Here is a 19,918-nt window from a genome sequence, read left to right on the forward strand (position 1 = left end):
TAGCGTTTGATTTGCATCTCCATGTCAACACTCCAATGAGTTTCTTGAAGTAGAATTATATCTAGTCTGTTTCGAAGAAAATAGGAAAAAGCCATTTTCCGTCGATTAGGGGAGCGAAGCCCCTATGAGTTAACAGTTAAAATGATTGTCATGACTAAAGAGAGGAAGATGATTATAAAGTCCCGGTCCATTGTTCGTTTTAAAAAATAAGAAAGCTAACTTGCAGGCGACTTATGATCGGTAGCCGGGGCAGTCTTTTTCTCCTTTCTTCTTCCGTTAGGAAGGTTTGGCGGAGGATGAATTCTCTGACGACGAACGGAGACGCTAGCCTTGCCGTCAGAATCAGTGTCAGTTGTGTGTTGTCGTTTTAATCCTTGTGCTCTTTCCTCATGCTCCATTTCCTCATCGTGATTTTCTGGAACAGATTGACTTTCATTTACTTGATTAATATATAGATTTAGGCCAGCCTAAAAGCGGAGCTCCTCAGTTATTTTTCGGAATGTTGTCACTAATGAAAATAATCCAACTTGTATGAGGTAAATTGCGAATGATTTAATAGTTTCAGCCGGAACCAGTATTACATCAGCAGATCGAGGTGTAAGATGGTGTGATTATGAAATATAGAGCCATGATTTCAAGGATTTCTTGGAAGCCACCAAAAATCTTGATCACATAACAGAACTGTCTTCTGTGCTTTTTGGTGGCATTTCTTGTTCTTTCCTACCTTATTCAGAAAGACAAGGCATTGTTATTAATCATTATATTCTTCCTTAGCTAACATGGGGACTCCCACACAAAAGAAGTTTACACATTTTTTTGTTGTGGGGACTGATTGAAATGCAGTGGTTTCAATATACTCAGTCCCTGAATCTCTACCAAATGAAATCTCACAAAAATACCAAAACAGTATACATATGCGAAAAGTTGGAAAGTTTTGTTTTCTAACTTGTCCCCAAAGATACATTTAGCCATCTTCACTATTGTATGGAGTCTCCTCCTGCTGGAAGGGTTTGCAATAAGCAAAATCACCCTCACATGAATGGTAATTACGATATATTTGTTTTTGCTGATCATGAATACTTGCATAGGCTTCTAATAATAATTTTATTATTCAATTTCAATGTGATTTGTTCTTTTTCTCGACTGGCATTGTGGACTACAAGAGCTGTTATTGGGTTCCATTAATTAATTTTGCTATGGTTAAATTATACCAAGAATTATCAGTACGCTAAGAGGAAGTTATATTATGTACATGTACTTTGTCTGCACTTCACAACCAAATACACTCCAAGGTTATCAGGCATAGGTACATTTGTCAGAAGAGCCCAGCATATCCAAGATATGTTTTGATTGACACATCAATTAAGATAATTTACAGCAAAATGGATAAAAAATACATCAATATCCTACATGCACCAAAGCCAGACATGGGGTTATAAGGCAATCATTTAAACAACAGATTGAGATAATTTATAAATTAGAGAACACTATTTCTACAACAGAATGGAACAAATTAACCTTATCGGACATTGCGAATGGCAAGGCTGTCTGTAGAATGTCACAAATTTCTCAACCCTTTCTTTCTACAAAAATGCTAATCCTGCAACTTTGCTTAAGACCCAGTTCTCCATTTCGTGTTGGCAAAATATCAATTTATGCCATGTCCAATGCAGATTATCACAAAATTGATTTAAAAGCTCAATAAATATCATTTTAAAGCCAAAAAGCCAATTATTTAAATAAACCATGAGTAAATTATCTCTAAGAAAAACTGATTAATTTAAAAGGCACTTAAAAATAATTAGTTAATATGTGTTTCTTAATAATGTAATGCAGTGTATCTGTCACAATGTTGCAACTATGATATTACTACAAACAGGATGGGTTGCAGAACTGAACCTCCAAGTCAGTTTATTAAATGAACTTGGTGCAGAATTTATAATCCCATCAAGTTGTCTGTAAATACAGAGAAACCAAACAAAGCATTACAATCATAAGTAATGAATTACTGAACTTTTTTACATGTATGAACAGTGTATGTTCCATTAATATTGGGGATCTCTCAGAAGCTGCATCCATGATAAATTAATTTGTTCCCAGATGCATTTGTTTATAGAACTTTTCACAAATTAATATCTCTGTTATAACAGTGATCTCTGGGTTCTACAACAATTAGTACACAAGAAAAATACACTCAGTAAGATATTGTTTACAATAAAAATCAGTGCCTATAAGCAATCATAAGGACCTTAAATTTATATTCCCTCAGAAATATCTCACCAGGCCATGGTTGCTTCGAAAATCTTTAATGTTTTAATACAGGCTCCCCATCTGTAAACTGTTCATATATTGACAGACAGGAACAGGCATGTAATTCCTTTCTTTGATATACAGTGTATTTCATTGTTAGTTGTTTACTGAGTGTTAGTAGTGAATCAAATGCTAGGGGTTGGTACTCCAACTTTCACTGTGGCAGGCTCTGCCCTGAAATACAAAGCAAACTTACATAACTGTTATGAACTTCACCACTTGCTTTCGAGAGCAAATGCAATTTGCTTCAAACAACAAACTGGAACATTGAGGGTTACAACAATGTGCACAGTCCCAATCACAGGGTCATCCAGGCTGTTTGGTTGTACATATAACTGTACAACTGTATATGAGTTCAGCTTCCAGAAGAAAATCAGAGTTTGTCAGGATAAATACTGATGTTCTTGCTTACTCAATGAATGAATGTGCAGTTTCAGAAGATATTCACACCCAACACCCATTCATGGCCAGTCTTTAGAAATTCCTAATTAAAGTATCAGGAATCAAGAGCTCTAATAGAGAAAAAACCTCCATGTGGGGTATGAATCTTTTCTTGAAGAAAACAATGTCTGAGAAATCATTAATTACAAAATAATGTTTAAGAAACATCTTACCTTTCAGAGAATTTTGTAATCTACACTGTCTGGCCAGTTCATATATTTGACAAGTTGGCACTGGGTGTGTTTGTAAATTTGTGCACTTCAACATCACATTACTATGTAGTAGCACTGGTCAACTAAAAACAGCATAATTTGGTTAATTAATATACACTGTACATTATTAGGTTGAAATATTGGTGTAGATTGTTGCACATCAACAGATACAGAAACTATTGGCTCCTGAATCATAACGAGTGAAAAATCGTGCATGAGACATTTACATGTACATGTAACAGCCCTCCACCTCAGAACCATCACAGATATGATATGATATTTTTAAACTCTCTGAAATTTCAGATTATTCAAGATTAACATATGCACATACATCATCTGGGGCAACCCTAAAACACTGAATTTGGAAACCGAAATCCGGAATCCAGAATCTGGAATCCAGAATCCGGAACCAAAAACCAGAATCTGGAATCCAGATATTATGAATGATGATAGAAATAATTCACTTCAGCAATGTCTAATAACTAAATATGAGCAAAAATTATTTTGTTGTTATTTATTTTCTTGGCTTTACTTCAGCCACAGACTGTAATTGCTAAAAAATTATTGACTAGTTCTGAACAACTCTTAGCTATATATCTGGCCCAGTTGTTCAAAAGCTGCATAAAGCTATCCATTGGGTACATCACTATCCAGTCAGGATTACTGATTTTTTGGGTGGATACAGTTACTCATAGCCTGCAAGCAGGCTCTAGTATCTGTCTGTAGTGTCTGAGCAGGCTAAATAGGTGTCTAGTGTTTTTCTGCATTGGCATGTCACCAAGAGCCTTCATGCGGCCTTGCCACTCACGTCCCTAGCACAAACACGAGAGCCTGCTCATAGGCTAAGTTACCCATCTTTTGTTCAAGCTGGCCCTAGTGAGAGCCCGCTTCTTGTCTAGATCAAATTGCGCTGAGAAGACTGGTGAGCAGCACATTAACAACAAGCTATTATAGGCTATTGCAGTGAGTTTCTGGCAGACTTTTAGCATCTTTTAACAACATGTGGTCTGATCTGTTAGCAAGTGAGAAGTAGACGGAAGTAAGTGTGCAACATTTCTACAAATTGTTTTAATATGATGGCCGCCAAGAATATGAAAGGCTGATTTGTCGCAGTATCAGTGTGGAAATTATGTTAATCTGGAATTGGTCTCGTATCTGTTGGAAAAATCAAATTTCATATTTAGACCAGATGGGTTAGCCTTTGGACTTCAAAAGTGGGGGCGCGACTGTCAATGTATAGGGGGCTGCCACTGACGGATATCCTGCTCTCTATGACACTTTCTATCTTGTTCAGTATCTACTAGACATAAAGGATAAATTTATACTCCTGGTAAATTGAAAATCACTTATTAAACAAAATGGCAATTACCAGCAAGCTTATTTTAGACACTCTCAAGGTGCTTGGAATAAAATTAAGATGCACTTTACTGAGATTCTCATAATCATAGTCCTCACTAAAAATAACGGTTGCACGATTTCAACAGACGGGGAATTTTTGTTTCAAAAAAGGTTAAGTTTGAGGTCCTTTTTACTTGGCAGCTTACTTTTTACAGTCAAAAAGCTAAGCAAAACAATTTTCGCATATTTGAAGAACTTATTTTCTTTGATTTGTGGATTCCGGTTTCCGGTTTCTGGATTCCGGTTTTTGGTTCCAGATTCCGGATTCCAGTTTCTGGGTTATAGGGTTGCCCCATCTTCGACAGAGTGTTTGCTTCACATTCAGTTTACACATGGCTGTTATCCAGCATAGGCAGACTTATAAGTTTTCCTTCAAAAATATATTGCAACAACTATTGCATCTTTCATTACCTACATGCATTCTTGTGATGAAATGACACAAAATCCAAGAACAAGAAGTCATAAGCATAAAACTAACTTACGTGGTAGTGCTTACAGTTCCTCTTACTGTCTGCATATGCCGTCCATAAACTGGTGCTGCCTGGACAATGTACTCATTATTTTTCTGATCACACCTTTTAAAACGTCACTGTTATTTAATTTGCCCTGAAAAAGCAATACATGAAATGTTATGCCTTTGGTACTCACCAAATACCTTTACATGATGTATAATGTACACCATATCAACATTCACAATTCTTTTTACTTTCATTGTAACTCTTTTGTGTCATTTTCCCTCACTTGAAGACAGGACTTCCACATTAGGTGATAATTTGCCTCTGGAATCTCTATGAATTCACAGGGAGTGATAACAATTAAATCGTGACTAATTTTTAGCAAAGGAGGTGTTCAGATGTCAGATTTTAATGCTGAGTTTATACAGTAACTTTACATTACTCTTCGTATATATATATATATATATATATATAACCTCTCAATTATTGTACCTATAGACAGAAGGTGTGCTGGGGGAAGAAATGTTCTAAACTCTCTGAACTTTTCCCCCTTACCTGTAATAGGATGACTATTATGAACTACAGTTTGTAACCAACACCAACATCAGGTTATGTATACACATGTATGTTTTGTTGTCATCTGTAATCATAAAAAAATAAAAATTTAAAATCCTCCATAAAGTTCATACTCAATAACACTGCTACATGTAGCGCTGTTACTGGAATTCAATTTAAGTGAAACTGTTGCAACAGCTCTGTCAAAATTGTTTCTAGCAGTTAAGGCAGGATAACAGAATATACATGTAGCACACAGCAAAGGCTAGAGATACACACATGTTAGTTATCAGTTAGGATTTGGTGAGCTTCTGTGCTGTAGGTATGGTGGAAAATAATAGATTATCAGAAATGAAGGTTCCTGAGACATTTTGACAGCACTGAGAGGAATTAATATATAAATTCACAAAAGAAGGAGAAGTTCTTGCCCTGTCCAGTTCTCTGTAATAAAAATATCATTCACATACAAGTCATTTATTATATATGGTTTGTGTTTAAAGCCGATATAATGCACACTCTGATTGGCCAATTCCAGTGCATTATTTACATTTACATGGTATACCTCGGTAAAATCATAAAACATTGCATGCGACTAAAATAAAAAATATAAAAAATAAAAAATAAAAAGAAATGCCTAATTCATAACAATTTAAGATATTCGACACTAAAATGAATGTAATTCTTTACTTGAAAATTATTCTCCCGTCATGCCCATGGGCCAATTACAGGCATGCTAAAAAGTCCTAACACAAAGTAAAAGGAAATTAAGAAAACTATTGCTTTTTTCCGGAAAATTGTAGCGACTGAAGACAATGATGGAACACTCTGAGAGTGTATTCTATCAACCCGATGAGATAAAATTTAAGGAGAATAGAGAATTCACAAAATTATCACAAACGAATTGGTACAGGACAGGACAAAGGAAACTGTACAGCCAGGAAGAAACTGAAACTTTCTTCGACGAGCAAAAAAGTATGCATGCACAACAAAGAAAACAGTCAGTGACATTCATTTAATAAGTTAGTTAATAAAAAATTAGTGTGAAGAAGAGAGCAGAGAGAGAGAGAGAGAGAGAGAGAGAGAGAGAGAGAGAGAGTGGAGATAGGAGAACACTCTCTCCAACTAAATTGTGTACATATGTATGTAAAAGTTATTCTTATTACCGAGAAATGGTCAGGGCAAGAACTTCTATTACACTGTTCAATTTACCGAGTTAATTAGTACCATCTCACTTTTTAGGAACATTTCCATATTAAGTGTAAATACCGCGTTGCGGAATAACCTCTTATTAAGAAAATAGGGTCCATGTACCCCCAACCAAAAGCAATGGCACAAATAAAATGAAATAGCCAATCAAAATCAAAGCAGAACTTTATTTGCAGACAGGATTGCAATGCATAATCGTCTATTCGACATTTTGGACTATATAAGCATTTCACCAAACCGAACTGATTGGACAGACAACAAAATAAAACGAGGAAATCTACATTATAAACACAAGATGCATATCACTACATCTGAGCTCGTGTATCAACAGCAAATCCCTTCTCAACGAAAGGTGACCGAATAAAAGAGAGGATAAAGAAAATTCGTTTAAGCTTGCGGTGTTAAAGTTTAAAAATTATTCACGCTTAAATTTGAATATTACTGAGAGTCTTTATTTTTGCCGACGACTTAATTTAGCTTTGCAGTCATTTTATTGGCCGTAGCTTTACCAGTCTTCAACCAAATTAACCTCGGAATTCACAAAAGCATTTCGCCAAACCGAATAAATCGAACTAACAAAACGAGGCAATCTCCATATTTTGTAATCACAATATGCAAATATTCACATAGGAACAAAAGCAAATTTAGCAAATCCTGTTCGCTTCGGCCTAAAATGGTTTGTAGACCTTTCTTGGTTTTCAACAACAGAAGAAGAAATTTTAGCAGTCTACGAAGCGGCAAAGCTAACTAACTCAGAGAAAACTTCAAAACTCGCCCGGCCGTGTTTACAAGTACGGTTTTGGTTAAGCTTATTTTTAGACGTGAGGTTATAAGCTTAAGTTGACGAGGAAAATCGACAGAAAACTTAATTTGTTTACAACTTACAGCAACCTCCAAAGCGACCCACGTGTTATTGTTTAGAGACGAGCGAAATTAAGGTCATTCCTCACATTTGCATTGCGCATCCTTACTGCGCATAATTTATGGCGTCATTAGCGCGGGCTCGTGCACGCGCACATTGAAAACATGACGGATTTGCCTTGATATTGAGCTCTGTCAGTTGAAAAATGGCTCTAGCTCACCAACGAGCACGGGCACCCCAATTTTTTTTTCCAGTCATTGTAATCAACTAATCATAAGCTTTCCGTGAGAAAAGACTGATTTAATTTCTATTGCTGAAAATTGAATAAATAAGAAAAATAGCAGATACACTGTGGTCTTTTCTATTCTGCAGTCGGTAACCACCTCAAGAAATTTGGTTCAAATTTTTAATCAAGGATTTAGCTTTCCGTCTGAATCAAACTTAAAACGTTTATTTGTGTCCGACACATTGTATTGACTGTAGTTTAATGCGTGTTCTTATGAGTCCCGCCTCACAAAGATGTTACAATTACTGGGAATGCGTTCTTATGATAAGCATTAAATAATGCCAAAATGGGGCATTTTCAATGCCTCATTACTCCTTAATGAGCATGGGCACCCCCCTTTTTTATTTCAAAATTGAAGTTATCATATGACAAATATTCAGTGGACAAAGTTTGAACAAAAATCTATTGTCACTTTTATTTCAGAGGAATTACCTTAAAACGATGCAATTTTTAAAATCTCTTACAGCATGGCCTCAAATAAGGAAGACTTTTAATGGATTCCAATTGAAAATAAGCTCCTATCGCCGAGGCAACTTCTTAATTTTCATAGCAAACGCAACAACAAAAGTCACTTACCGCAAGTTGGTAATTCAGTTCGGCCAGTGTAAATCTTCCAGGCAGAAACTTGCACCAAAAGTTGTGAAGACTGAACTGAAGTTATATTTTCCATAGACCAACGAATCAACCACTTCTTTCCGCTACGTTTACTGTTTTGTAATTTCTCTAAGACATTCGGGTACGTTTGATATCTCTTGTTCATCACCTGACCAAATCAGGTGACTTTTGAATTTTCTTGCACGGCTGCACAGCATCACGTTCGCGCGAATTTTGAACTTGGCCATGGGGAGTTCGGCAGTCTTCTGAATCAGTGTGTCGGGTACTTTCACCTCCTTTCTATAGCCCTCGTTAGCTTTGGTTCACGGCATTGTTCGGTATTATTTCACTTCCTTTCTCTAGCCCTTGACTAGCTATAATTCACGGGATTGTTCAGTACTGTTTCGCCTCCTTCCCCAGCGCTGGCCCGCTCAGTCTTTTTCCCGATTTTCTTCGCTACTTCTTTGCCTGTTAATTCTTGCTTTCTGTTTATTGCTTCAGTGGAACCCTGTCTTAAAAATATTAGATCAACCTCCGCTATCGTTTTTCTTTAAAAATCCCGCCAAGAAAAATGGCATTCTCCCGCTACAAACCGAGGGTGCATGTCTCTGTCAACCTATTACCTGGAGTATGGCCGCCATCTTCCGCGACTCCGTCGTCGTCGTCGCCGTCGCCGTCGTGCGTACGCGCCCACGAGCAATACCGCTAGCCATGATAACCATGAGAAAATCAATTCATGGTTTCCTTATCTTCCCTATATGGGTATGGGGCTCCGCTTCGGGCCGCCGGAGCTCCGCTATTATGCGTAGGAGTATCCTTCTCTAAGTCTTCTTCAGACTCACTTGGCACCCCTCGCTGTACATCTTGCTGAACAACGGCCGCGGCGCCATCTCGATCTGCGCCGGGCTCGTCTTCGTCATTCTCTTCCCTCTGATCACAACTATACGACATGTGTCCTAGCTGCTTGCACACTCTGCAGCGAATCATCGGGCACTTTTTCCTAGTATACCCAAGTTCCTTACATTCCAGACACACAGGTTGCTGGTTATTGTGTATGATCCTGCACCACTCACCTCCGATACGCATAGAATACGGCAAAGATGGTTTGTCTAAGATCATTTTCACGAGGCGATTGCCGTTTTCCATACCGGCCAAATCGTGGTCGGCTTTATATTTGAGACGGATCACGTCGCTTTTCACTACACCATACTCCGTTAAGGCCAATTTTACCTCGTCGTCGTCTACATAAGAGCGAAGACCCAAAATACTAACGTTCAAAAACTTCCCATGATGAGGAGAGCAATCAAAGTGAAACTCGTCGACGTCAAAACCGTTGCCAACAAGAAGCTGTACGTCAGCTTTCGTTTCAAGCTCCAACAGGTATACATTGTCTCCAAGATCTTGAAATACTTTCAACGTGTCGCTGATTTCTTTTTCAATTCCAGCTTTAAGATCTCCTAGCCCAATTCTAAGAGGTGAACGAAAAGTGACGCCCCTTTCTCTACAGTCCGCCATATTGGCCTCCCGAAGGCACGGAAGACAAACTCCCAAAATCAAACTATGGTTAGGCTTTTCCACAAAATAAAACCGTCAACTAATCAAACAACTTTTCCGCAAACAAATCACAATATCTAAACACTTCGATGACCAATAACAGGCAAAGATTCCACAGATTCGCAGAGAGCTCGCACGAGAACCGGTACGTTCCCTGTGGTGTGGTCGTAGACGAAAGAAACAACTCAAACCTTGCCCAATTGCTTGGACTCTCTTATAAGTCTCTTAGAAGGAAGGCCTTTAATTGCTGTTGTGATGAATTTCCAATTACGTCTCGGCTACTTAACCGAGAGATTCCAAAGCCAGCTAAGACTTCAAATCACAAAAGGGCGATTCTCCAATGGTCAGTCATCAAAGCCACATTCAAGAGATTGCCTCCAGTGTGCTGCTCAGTGTTGCAGTGCTGTAATCAAACAAGAAAACGTTCTAATATGCTGTCAACTTGCTGGAAAAATCATTTAAAAAAAAAAGAAAACATTTTGAAAACAGAGGGATCAATGATGTGGAGGCGTATGGAAATCTTCTCTGAAGAGTCCAGTCCCAAAATGGCTCCAAAAGTCTACAACACGGCGTATTCCCAGGTGGTCACCCAGCCAGGTACTGACGCCGCCCAACAGGACTTGACTTCGGTGATCGGACGAGAACCGGTACGTTCCCTGTGGTGTGGTCGTAGACGAAAGAAACAACTCAAACCTTGCCCAATTGCTTGGACTCTCTTTTAAGTCTCTTAGAAGGAAGGCCTTTAATTGCTGTTGTGATGAATTTCCAATTACGTCTCGGCTACTTAACCGAGAGATTCCAAAGCCAGCTAAGACTTCAAATCACAAAAGGGCGATTCTCCAATGGTCAGTCATCAAAGCCACATTCAAGAGATTGTCTCCAGTGTGCTGCTCAGTGTTGCAGTGCTGTAATCAAACAAGAAAATCTTCTAATATGCTGTCAACTTGCTGGAAAAATCATTTAAAAAAAAAAGAAAACATTTTGAAAACAGAGGGATCAATGATGTGGAGGCGTATGGAAATCTTCTCTGAAGAGTCCAGTCCCAAAATGGCTCCAAAAGTCTACAACACGGCGTATTCCCAGGTGGTCACCCAGCCAGGTACTGACGCCGCCCAACAGGACTTGACTTCGGTGATCGGACGAGAACCGGTACGTTCCCTGTGGTGTGGTCGTAGACGAAAGAAACAACTCAAACCTTGCCCAATTGCTTGGACTCTCTTTTAAGTCTCTTAGAAGGAAGGCCTTTAATTGCTGTTGTGATGAATTTCCAATTACGTCTCGGCTACTTAACCGAGAGATTCCAAAGCCAGCTAAGACTTCAAATCACAAAAGGGCGATTCTCCAATGGTCAGTCATCAAAGCCACATTCAAGAGATTGCCTCCAGTGTGCTGCTCAGTGTTGCAGTGCTGTAATCAAACAAGAAAACGTTCTAATATGCTGTCAACTTGCTGGAAAAATCATTTAAAAAAAAAAGAAAACATTTTGAAAACAGAGGGATCAATGATGTGGAGGCGTATGGAAATCTTCTCTGAAGAGTCCAGTCCCAAAATGGCTCCAAAAGTCTACAACACGGCGTATTCCCAGGTGGTCACCCAGCCAGGTACTGACGCCGCCCAACAGGACTTGACTTCGGTGATCGGACGAGAACCGGTACGTTCCCTGTGGTGTGGTCGTAGACGAAAGAAACAACTCAAACCTTGCCCAACTGCTTGGACTCTCTTTTAAGTCTCTTAGAAGGAAGGCCTTTAATTGCTGTTGTGATGAATTTCCAATTACGTCTCGGCTACTTAACCGAGAGATTCCAAAGCCAGCTAAGACTTCAAATCACAAAAGGGCGATTCTCCAATGGTCAGTCATCAAAGCCACATTCAAGAGATTGCCTCCAGTGTGCTGCTCAGTGTTGCAGTGCTGTAATCAAACAAGAAAACGTTCTAATATGCTGTCAACTTGCTGGAAAAATCATTTAAAAAAAAAAGAAAACATTTTGAAAACAGAGGGATCAATCATGTGGAGGCGTATGGAAATCTTCTCTGAAGAGTCCAGTCCCAAAATGGCTCCAAAAGTCTACAACACGGCGTATTCCCAGGTGGTCACCCAGCCAGGTACTGACGCCGCCCAACAGGACTTGACTTCGGTGATCGGACGAGAACCGGTACGTTCCCTGTGGTGTGGTCGTAGACGAAAGAAACAACTCAAACCTTGCCCAATTGCTTGGACTCTCTTTTAAGTCTCTTAGAAGGAAGGCCTTTAATTGCTGTTGTGATGAATTTCCAATTACGTCTCGGCTACTTAACCGAGAGATTCCAAAGCCAGCTAAGACTTCAAATCACAAAAGGGCGATTCTCCAATGGTCAGTCATCAAAGCCACATTCAAGAGATTGCCTCCAGTGTGCTGCTCAGTGTTGCAGTGCTGTAATCAAACAAGAAAACGTTCTACTATGCTGTCAACTTGCTGGAAAAATCATTTAAAAAAAAAAGAAAACATTTTGAAAACAGAGGGATCAATGATGTGGAGGCGTATGGAAATCTTCTCTGAAGAGTCCAGTCCGAAAATGGCTCCAAAAGTCTACAACACGGCGTATTCCCAGGTGGTCACCCAGCCAGGTACTGACGCCGCCCAACAGGACTTGACTTCGGTGATCGGACGAGAACCGGTACGTTCCCTGTGGTGTGGTCGTAGACGAAAGAAACAACTCAAACCTTGCCCAATTGCTTGGACTCTCTTTTAAGTCTCTTAGAAGGAAGGCCTTTAATTGCTGTTGTGATGAATTTCCAATTACGTCTCGGCTACTTAACCGAGAGATTCCAAAGCCAGCTAAGACTTCAAATCACAAAAGGGCGATTTTCCAATGGTCAGTCATCAAACCCACATTCAAGGGATTGCCTCCAGTGTGCTGCTCAGTGTTGCAGTGCTGTAATCAAACAAGAAAACGTTCTAATATGCTGTCAACTTGCTGGAAAAATCATTTAAAAAAAAAAGAAAACATTTTGAAAACAGAGGGATCAATGATGTGGAGGCGTATGGAAATCTTCTCTGAAGAGTCCAGTCCCAAAATGGCTCCAAAAGTCTACAACACGGCGTATTCCCAGGTGGTCACCCAGCCAGGTACTGACGCCGCCAAACAGGACTTGACTTCGGTGATCGGACGAGAACCGGTACGTTCCCTGTGGTGTGGTCGTAGACGAAAGAAACAACTCAAACCTTGCCCAATTGCTTGGACTCTCTTTTAAGTCTCTTAGAAGGAAGGCCTTTAATTGCTGTTGTGATGAATTTCCAATTACGTCTCGGCTACTTAACCGAGAGATTCCAAAGCCAGCTAAGACTTCAAATCACAAAAGGGCGATTCTCCAATGGTCAGTCATCAAAGCCACATTCAAGAGATTGCCTCCAGTGTGCTGCTCAGTGTTGCAGTGCTGTAATCAAACAAGAAAACGTTCTACTATGCTGTCAACTTGCTGGAAAAATCATTTAAAAAAAAAAGAAAACATTTTGAAAACAGAGGGATCAATGATGTGGAGGCGTATGGAAATCTTCTCTGAAGAGTCCAGTCCCAAAATGGCTCCAAAAGTCTACAACACGGCGTATTCCCAGGTGGTCACCCAGCCAGGTACTGACGCCGCCCAACAGGACTTGACTTCGGTGATCGGACGAGAACCGGTACGTTCCCTGTGGTGTGGTCGTAGACGAAAGAAACAACTCAAACCTTGCCCAATTGCTTGGACTCTCTTTTAAGTCTCTTAGAAGGAAGGCCTTTAATTGCTGTTGTGATGAATTTCCAATTACGTCTCGGCTACTTAACCGAGAGATTCCAAAGCCAGCTAAGACTTCAAATCACAAAAGGGCGATTCTCCAATGGTCAGTCATCAAAGCCACATTCAAGAGATTGCCTCCAGTGTGCTGCTCAGTGTTGCAGTGCTGTAATCAAACAAGAAAACGTTCTAATATGCTGTCAACTTGCTGGAAAAATCATTTAAAAAAAAAAGAAAACATTTTGAAAACAGAGGGATCAATGATGTGGAGGCGTATGGAAATCTTCTCTGAAGAGTCCAGTCCCAAAATGGCTCCAAAAGTCTACAACACGGCGTATTCCCAGGTGGTCACCCAGCCAGGTACTGACGCCGCCCAACAGGACTTGACTTCGGTGATCGGACGAGAACCGGTACGTTCCCTGTGGTGTGGTCGTAGACGAAAGAAACAACTCAAACCTTGCCCAATTGCTTGGACTCTCTTTTAAGTCTCTTAGAAGGAAGGCCTTTAATTGCTGTTGTGATGAATTTCCAATTACGTCTCGGCTACTTAACCGAGAGATTCCAAAGCCAGCTAAGACTTCAAATCACAAAAGGGCGATTCTCCAATGGTCAGTCATCAAAGCCACATTCAAGAGATTGCCTCCAGTGTGCTGCTCAGTGTTGCAGTGCTGTAATCAAACAAGAAAACGTTCTAATATGCTGTCAACTTGCTGGAAAAATCATTTAAAAAAAAAAAGAAAACATTTTGAAAACAGAGGGATCAATGATGTGGAGGCGTATGGAAATCTTCTCTGAAGAGTCCAGTCCCAAAATGGCTCCAAAAGTCTACAACACGGCGTATTCCCAGGTGGTCACCCAGCCAGGTACTGACGCCGCCCAACAGGACTTGACTTCGGTGATCGGACGAGAACCGGTACGTTCCCTGTGGTGTGGTCGTAGACGAAAGAAACAACTCAAACCTTGCCCAATTGCTTGGACTCTCTTTTAAGTCTCTTAGAAGGAAGGCCTTTAATTGCTGTTGTGATGAATTTCCAATTACGTCTCGGCTACTTAACCGAGAGATTCCAAAGCCAGCTAAGACTTCAAATCACAAAAGGGCGATTCTCCAATGGTCAGTCATCAAAGCCACATTCAAGAGATTGCCTCCAGTGTGCTGCTCAGTGTTGCAGTGCTGTAATCAAACAAGAAAACGTTCTAATATGCTGTCAACTTGCTGGAAAAATCATTTAAAAAAAAAAGAAAACATTTTGAAAACAGAGGGATCAATGATGTGGAGGCGTATGGAAATCTTCTCTGAAGAGTCCAGTCCCAAAATGGCTCCAAAAGTCTACAACACGGCGTATTCCCAGGTGGTCACCCAGCCAGGTACTGACGCCGCCAAACAGGACTTGACTTCGGTGATCGGACGAGAACCGGTACGTTCCCTGTGGTGTGGTCGTAGACGAAAGAAACAACTCAAACCTTGCCCAATTGCTTGGACTCTCTTTTAAGTCTCTTAGAAGGAAGGCCTTTAATTGCTGTTGTGATGAATTTCCAATTACGTCTCGGCTACTTAACCGAGAGATTCCAAAGCCAGCTAAGACTTCAAATCACAAAAGGGCGATTCTCCAATGGTCAGTCATCAAAGCCACATTCAAGAGATTGCCTCCAGTGTGCTGCTCAGTGTTGCAGTGCTGTAATCAAACAAGAAAACGTTCTACTATGCTGTCAACTTGCTGGAAAAATCATTTAAAAAAAAAAGAAAACATTTTGAAAACAGAGGGATCAATGATGTGGAGGCGTATGGAAATCTTCTCTGAAGAGTCCAGTCCCAAAATGGCTCCAAAAGTCTACAACACGGCGTATTCCCAGGTGGTCACCCAGCCAGGTACTGACGCCGCCCAACAGGACTTGACTTCGGTGATCGGACGAGAACCGGTACGTTCCCTGTGGTGTGGTCGTAGACGAAAGAAACAACTCAAACCTTGCCCAATTGCTTGGACTCTCTTTTAAGTCTCTTAGAAGGAAGGCCTTTAATTGCTGTTGTGATGAATTTCCAATTACGTCTCGGCTACTTAACCGAGAGATTCCAAAGCCAGCTAAGACTTCAAATCACAAAAGGGCGATTCTCCAATGGTCAGTCATTAAAGCCACATTCAAGAGATTGCCTCCAGTGTGCTGCTCAGTGTTGCAGTGCTGTAATCAAACAAGAAAACGTTCTAATATGCTGTCAACTTGCTGGAAAAATCATTTAAAAAAAAAAGAAAACATTTTGAAAACAGAGGGATCAATGATGTGGAGGCGTATGGAAATCTTCTCTGAAGAGTCCAGTCCCAAAATGGCTCCAAAAGTCTACAACACGGCGTATTCCCAGGTGGTCACCCAGCCAGGTACTGACGCCGCCCAACAGGACTTGACTTCGGTGATCGGACGAGAACCGGTACGTTCCCTGTGGTGTGGTCGTAGACGAAAGAAACAACTCAAACCTTGCCCAATTGCTTGGACTCTCTTTTAAGTCTCTTAGAAGGAAGGCCTTTAATTGCTGTTGTGATGAATTTCCAATTACGTCTCGGCTACTTAACCGAGAGATTCCAAAGCCAGCTAAGACTTCAAATCACAAAAGGGCGATTCTCCAATGGTCAGTCATCAAAGCCACATTCAAGAGATTGCCTCCAGTGTGCTGCTCAGTGTTGCAGTGCTGTAATCAAACAAGAAAACGTTCTAATATGCTGTCAACTTGCTGGAAAAATCATTTAAAAAAAAAAGAAAACATTTTGAAAACAGAGGGATCAATCATGTGGAGGCGTATGGAAATCTTCTCTGAAGAGTCCAGTCCCAAAATGGCTCCAAAAGTCTACAACACGGCGTATTCCCAGGTGGTCACCCAGCCAGGTACTGACGCCGCCAAACAGGACTTGACTTCGGTGATCGGACGAGAACCGGTACGTTCCCTGTGGTGTGGTCGTAGACGAAAGAAACAACTCAAACCTTGCCCAATTGCTTGGACTCTCTTTTAAGTCTCTTAGAAGGAAGGCCTTTAATTGCTGTTGTGATGAATTTCCAATTACGTCTCGGCTACTTAACCGAGAGATTCCAAAGCCAGCTAAGACTTCAAATCACAAAAGGGCGATTCTCCAATGGTCAGTCATCAAAGCCACATTCAAGAGATTGCCTCCAGTGTGCTGCTCAGTGTTGCAGTGCTGTAATCAAACAAGAAAACGTTCTAATATGCTGTCAACTTGCTGGAAAAATCATTTAAAAAAAAAAGAAAACATTTTGAAAACAGAGGGATCAATGATGTGGAGGCGTATGGAAATCTTCTCTGAAGAGTCCAGTCCCAAAATGGCTCCAAAAGTCTACAACACGGCGTATTCCCAGGTGGTCACCCAGCCAGGTACTGACGCCGCCCAACAGGACTTGACTTCGGTGATCGGACGAGAACCGGTACGTTCCCTGTGGTGTGGTCGTAGACGAAAGAAACAACTCAAACCTTGCCCAATTGTTTGGACTCTCTTTTAAGTCTCTTAGAAGGAAGGCCTTTAATTGCTGTTGTGATGAATTTCCAATTACGTCTCGGCTACTTAACCGAGAGATTCCAAAGCCAGCTAAGACTTCAAATCACAAAAGGGCGATTCTCCAATGGTCAGTCACCAAAGCCACATTCAAGAGATTGCCTCCAGTGTGCTGCTCAGTGTTGCAGTGCTGTAATCAAACAAGAAAACGTTCTAATATGCTGTCAACTTGCTGGAAAAATCATTTAAAAAAAAAAGAAAACATTTTGAAAACAGAGGGATCAATGATGTGGAGGCGTATGGAAATCTTCTCTGAAGAGTCCAGTCCCAAAATGGCTCCAAAAGTCTACAACACGGCGTATTCCCAGGTGGTCACCCAGCCAGGTACTGACGCCGCCCAACAGGACTTGACTTCGGTGATCGGACGAGAACCGGTACGTTCCCTGTGGTGTGGTCGTAGACGAAAGAAACAACTCAAACCTTGCCCAATTGCTTGGACTCTCTTTTAAGTCTCTTAGAAGGAAGGCCTTTAATTGCTGTTGTGATGAATTTCCAATTACGTCTCGGCTACTTAACCGAGAGATTCCAAAGCCAGCTAAGACTTCAAATCACAAAAGGGCGATTCTCCAATGGTCAGTCATCAAAGCCACATTCAAGAGATTGCCTCCAGTGTGCTGCTCAGTGTTGCAGTGCTGTAATCAAACAAGAAAACGTTCTAATATGCTGTCAACTTGCTGGAAAAATCATTTAAAAAAAAAAGAAAACATTTTGAAAACAGAGGGATCAATGATGTGGAGGCGTATGGAAATCTTCTCTGAAGAGTCCAGTCCCAAAATGGCTCCAAAAGTCTACAACACGGCGTATTCCCAGGTGGTCACCCAGCCAGGTACTGACGCCGCCCAACAGGACTTGACTTCGGTGATCGGACGAGAACCGGTACGTTCCCTGTGGTGTGGTCGTAGACGAAAGAAACAACTCAAACCTTGCTCAATTGCTTGGACTCTCTTTTAAGTCTCTTAGAAGGAAGGCCTTTAATTGCTGTTGTGATGAATTTCCAATTACGTCTCGGCTACTTAACCGAGAGATTCCAAAGCCAGCTAAGACTTCAAATCACAAAAGGGCGATTCTCCAATGGTCAGTCATCAAAGCCACATTCAAGAGATTGCCTCCAGTGTGCTGCTCAGTGTTGCAGTGCTGTAATCAAACAAGAAAACGTTCTAATATGCTGTCAACTTGCTGGAAAAATCATTTAAAAAAAAAAGAAAACATTTTGAAAACAGAGGGATCAATGATGTGGAGGCGTATGGAAATCTTCTCTGAAGAGTCCAGTCCCAAAATGGCTCCAAAAGTCTACAACACGGCGTATTCCCAGGTGGTCACCCAGCCAGGTACTGACGCCGCCCAACAGGACTTGACTTCGGTGATCGGACGAGAACCGGTACGTTCCCTGTGGTGTGGTCGTAGACGAAAGAAACAACTCAAACCTTGCCCAATTGCTTGGACTCTCTTTTAAGTCTCTTAGAAGGAAGGCCTTTAATTGCTGTTGTGATGAATTTCCAATTACGTCTCGGCTACTTAACCGAGAGATTCCAAAGCCAGCTAAGACTTCAAATCACAAAAGGGCGATTCTCCAATGGTCAGTCATCAAAGCCACATTCAAGAGATTGCCTCCAGTGTGCTGCTCAGTGTTGCAGTGCTGTAATCAAACAAGAAAACGTTCTAATATGCTGTCAACTTGCTGGAAAAATCATTTAAAAAAAAAAGAAAACATTTCGAAAACAGAGGGATCAATGATGTGGAGGCGTATGGAAATCTTCTCTGAAGAGTCCAGTCCCAAAATGGCTCCAAAAGTCTACAACACGGCGTATTCCCAGGTGGTCACCCAGCCAGGTACTGACGCCGCCCAACAGGACTTGACTTCGGTGATCGGACGAGAACCGGTACGTTCCCTGTGGTGTGGTCGTAGACGAAAGAAACAACTCAAACCTTGCCCAATTGTTTGGACTCTCTTTTAAGTCTCTTAGAAGGAAGGCCTTTAATTGCTGTTGTGATGAATTTCCAATTACGTCTCGGCTACTTAACCGAGAGATTCCAAAGCCAGCTAAGACTTCAAATCACAAAAGGGCGATTCTCCAATGGTCAGTCACCAAAGCCACATTCAAGAGATTGCCTCCAGTGTGCTGCTCAGTGTTGCAGTGCTGTAATCAAACAAGAAAACGTTCTAATATGCTGTCAACTTGCTGGAAAAATCATTTAAAAAAAAAAGAAAACATTTTGAAAACAGAGGGATCAATGATGTGGAGGCGTATGGAAATCTTCTCTGAAGAGTCCAGTCCCAAAATGGCTCCAAAAGTCTACAACACGGCGTATTCCCAGGTGGTCACCCAGCCAGGTACTGACGCCGCCCAACAGGACTTGACTTCGGTGATCGGACGAGAACCGGTACGTTCCCTGTGGTGTGGTCGTAGACGAAAGAAACAACTCAAACCTTGCCCAATTGCTTGGACTCTCTTTTAAGTCTCTTAGAAGGAAGGCCTTTAATTGCTGTTGTGATGAATTTCCAATTACGTCTCGGCTACTTAACCGAGAGATTCCAAAGCCAGCTAAGACTTCAAATCACAAAAGGGCGATTCTCCAATGGTCAGTCATCAAAGCCACATTCAAGAGATTGCCTCCAGTGTGCTGCTCAGTGTTGCAGTGCTGTAATCAAACAAGAAAACGTTCTAATATGCTGTCAACTTGCTGGAAAAATCATTTAAAAAAAAAAGAAAACATTTTGAAAACAGAGGGATCAATGATGTGG

At 41.0% G+C, this 19,918-nt stretch overlaps 1 protein-coding gene, 1 long non-coding RNA gene, 16 other non-coding genes and 3 pseudogenes across 18 annotated transcripts; all 21 read right to left on the minus strand.

Moving 5' to 3' along the window:
- Nucleotides 1-188: 188 nt before the first annotated feature.
- On the minus strand, nucleotides 189-9,859 carry LOC149095356 (uncharacterized). The gene is made up of 2 exons (XM_089281940.1): nucleotides 9,119-9,859; nucleotides 189-447 (listed from the first exon to the last, which is right to left on the minus strand). The coding sequence occupies exons 1-2, from the start codon at nucleotides 9,832-9,834 to the stop codon at nucleotides 216-218; spliced, it is 948 nt and encodes a 315-aa protein (XP_089138066.1). The 5' UTR covers nucleotides 9,835-9,859; the 3' UTR covers nucleotides 189-215.
- LOC149095357 (uncharacterized) lies at nucleotides 2,294-8,034 on the minus strand. Its single transcript, XR_016204870.1, has 5 exons — nucleotides 7,463-8,034; nucleotides 5,372-5,456; nucleotides 4,844-4,967; nucleotides 2,925-3,046; nucleotides 2,294-2,484 (listed from the first exon to the last, which is right to left on the minus strand). It is a non-coding gene; the product is annotated as an uncharacterized LOC149095357 (long non-coding RNA).
- A 570-nt stretch (nucleotides 9,860-10,429) lies between the features above and the next one.
- Nucleotides 10,430-10,548, minus strand: LOC149095358 (5S ribosomal RNA). The gene has a single exon (XR_016204878.1). It is a non-coding gene; the product is annotated as a 5S ribosomal RNA (ribosomal RNA).
- A 383-nt stretch (nucleotides 10,549-10,931) lies between these two features.
- LOC149095359 (5S ribosomal RNA) lies at nucleotides 10,932-11,050 on the minus strand. Its single transcript, XR_016204880.1, has one exon. It is a non-coding gene; the product is annotated as a 5S ribosomal RNA (ribosomal RNA).
- A 383-nt stretch (nucleotides 11,051-11,433) lies between these two features.
- LOC149095360 (5S ribosomal RNA) lies at nucleotides 11,434-11,552 on the minus strand. The gene has a single exon (XR_016204881.1). It is a non-coding gene; the product is annotated as a 5S ribosomal RNA (ribosomal RNA).
- A 383-nt stretch (nucleotides 11,553-11,935) lies between these two features.
- Nucleotides 11,936-12,054, minus strand: LOC149095361 (5S ribosomal RNA). The gene has a single exon (XR_016204882.1). It is a non-coding gene; the product is annotated as a 5S ribosomal RNA (ribosomal RNA).
- Nucleotides 12,055-12,437: 383 nt separating this feature from the next.
- On the minus strand, nucleotides 12,438-12,556 carry LOC149095362 (5S ribosomal RNA). Its single transcript, XR_016204883.1, has one exon. It is a non-coding gene; the product is annotated as a 5S ribosomal RNA (ribosomal RNA).
- A 383-nt stretch (nucleotides 12,557-12,939) lies between these two features.
- LOC149095363 (5S ribosomal RNA) lies at nucleotides 12,940-13,058 on the minus strand (annotated as a pseudogene).
- A 383-nt stretch (nucleotides 13,059-13,441) lies between these two features.
- On the minus strand, nucleotides 13,442-13,560 carry LOC149095364 (5S ribosomal RNA). The gene has a single exon (XR_016204884.1). It is a non-coding gene; the product is annotated as a 5S ribosomal RNA (ribosomal RNA).
- A 383-nt stretch (nucleotides 13,561-13,943) lies between these two features.
- LOC149095365 (5S ribosomal RNA) lies at nucleotides 13,944-14,062 on the minus strand. Its single transcript, XR_016204885.1, has one exon. It is a non-coding gene; the product is annotated as a 5S ribosomal RNA (ribosomal RNA).
- A 384-nt stretch (nucleotides 14,063-14,446) lies between these two features.
- LOC149095366 (5S ribosomal RNA) lies at nucleotides 14,447-14,565 on the minus strand. The gene has a single exon (XR_016204886.1). It is a non-coding gene; the product is annotated as a 5S ribosomal RNA (ribosomal RNA).
- Nucleotides 14,566-14,948: 383 nt separating this feature from the next.
- On the minus strand, nucleotides 14,949-15,067 carry LOC149095367 (5S ribosomal RNA; annotated as a pseudogene).
- A 383-nt stretch (nucleotides 15,068-15,450) lies between these two features.
- On the minus strand, nucleotides 15,451-15,569 carry LOC149095368 (5S ribosomal RNA). Its single transcript, XR_016204887.1, has one exon. It is a non-coding gene; the product is annotated as a 5S ribosomal RNA (ribosomal RNA).
- A 383-nt stretch (nucleotides 15,570-15,952) lies between these two features.
- On the minus strand, nucleotides 15,953-16,071 carry LOC149095369 (5S ribosomal RNA). The gene has a single exon (XR_016204888.1). It is a non-coding gene; the product is annotated as a 5S ribosomal RNA (ribosomal RNA).
- A 383-nt stretch (nucleotides 16,072-16,454) lies between these two features.
- LOC149095370 (5S ribosomal RNA) lies at nucleotides 16,455-16,573 on the minus strand (annotated as a pseudogene).
- Nucleotides 16,574-16,956: 383 nt separating this feature from the next.
- On the minus strand, nucleotides 16,957-17,075 carry LOC149095371 (5S ribosomal RNA). Its single transcript, XR_016204889.1, has one exon. It is a non-coding gene; the product is annotated as a 5S ribosomal RNA (ribosomal RNA).
- A 383-nt stretch (nucleotides 17,076-17,458) lies between these two features.
- On the minus strand, nucleotides 17,459-17,577 carry LOC149095372 (5S ribosomal RNA). The gene has a single exon (XR_016204891.1). It is a non-coding gene; the product is annotated as a 5S ribosomal RNA (ribosomal RNA).
- Nucleotides 17,578-17,960: 383 nt separating this feature from the next.
- On the minus strand, nucleotides 17,961-18,079 carry LOC149095373 (5S ribosomal RNA). The gene has a single exon (XR_016204892.1). It is a non-coding gene; the product is annotated as a 5S ribosomal RNA (ribosomal RNA).
- A 383-nt stretch (nucleotides 18,080-18,462) lies between these two features.
- On the minus strand, nucleotides 18,463-18,581 carry LOC149095374 (5S ribosomal RNA). Its single transcript, XR_016204893.1, has one exon. It is a non-coding gene; the product is annotated as a 5S ribosomal RNA (ribosomal RNA).
- A 383-nt stretch (nucleotides 18,582-18,964) lies between these two features.
- LOC149095375 (5S ribosomal RNA) lies at nucleotides 18,965-19,083 on the minus strand. Its single transcript, XR_016204894.1, has one exon. It is a non-coding gene; the product is annotated as a 5S ribosomal RNA (ribosomal RNA).
- A 383-nt stretch (nucleotides 19,084-19,466) lies between these two features.
- Nucleotides 19,467-19,585, minus strand: LOC149095376 (5S ribosomal RNA). The gene has a single exon (XR_016204895.1). It is a non-coding gene; the product is annotated as a 5S ribosomal RNA (ribosomal RNA).
- Nucleotides 19,586-19,918: the final 333 nt, after the last annotated feature.

The sequence above is a fragment of the Orbicella faveolata genome, unplaced genomic scaffold, assembly GCF_042242905.1.
Source record: "Orbicella faveolata isolate gen_17 unplaced genomic scaffold, um_ofav_v1 contig_52, whole genome shotgun sequence".
NCBI classification, from domain to species: domain Eukaryota; kingdom Metazoa; phylum Cnidaria; class Anthozoa; order Scleractinia; family Merulinidae; genus Orbicella; species Orbicella faveolata.

Excerpts from the sequence above, each read along its gene's own strand:
- LOC149095356 (XM_089281940.1), bottom strand. The coding sequence starts at position 9,834 with ATGGCGGACTGTAGAGAAAGGGGCGTCACTTTTCGTTCACCTCTTAGA. Across the intron at positions 448-9,118 it reads AAGGATACTCCTACGCATAA|TAATCAAGTAAATGAAAGTC; the intron begins TAGCGGAGCTCC and ends AAATCTATATAT.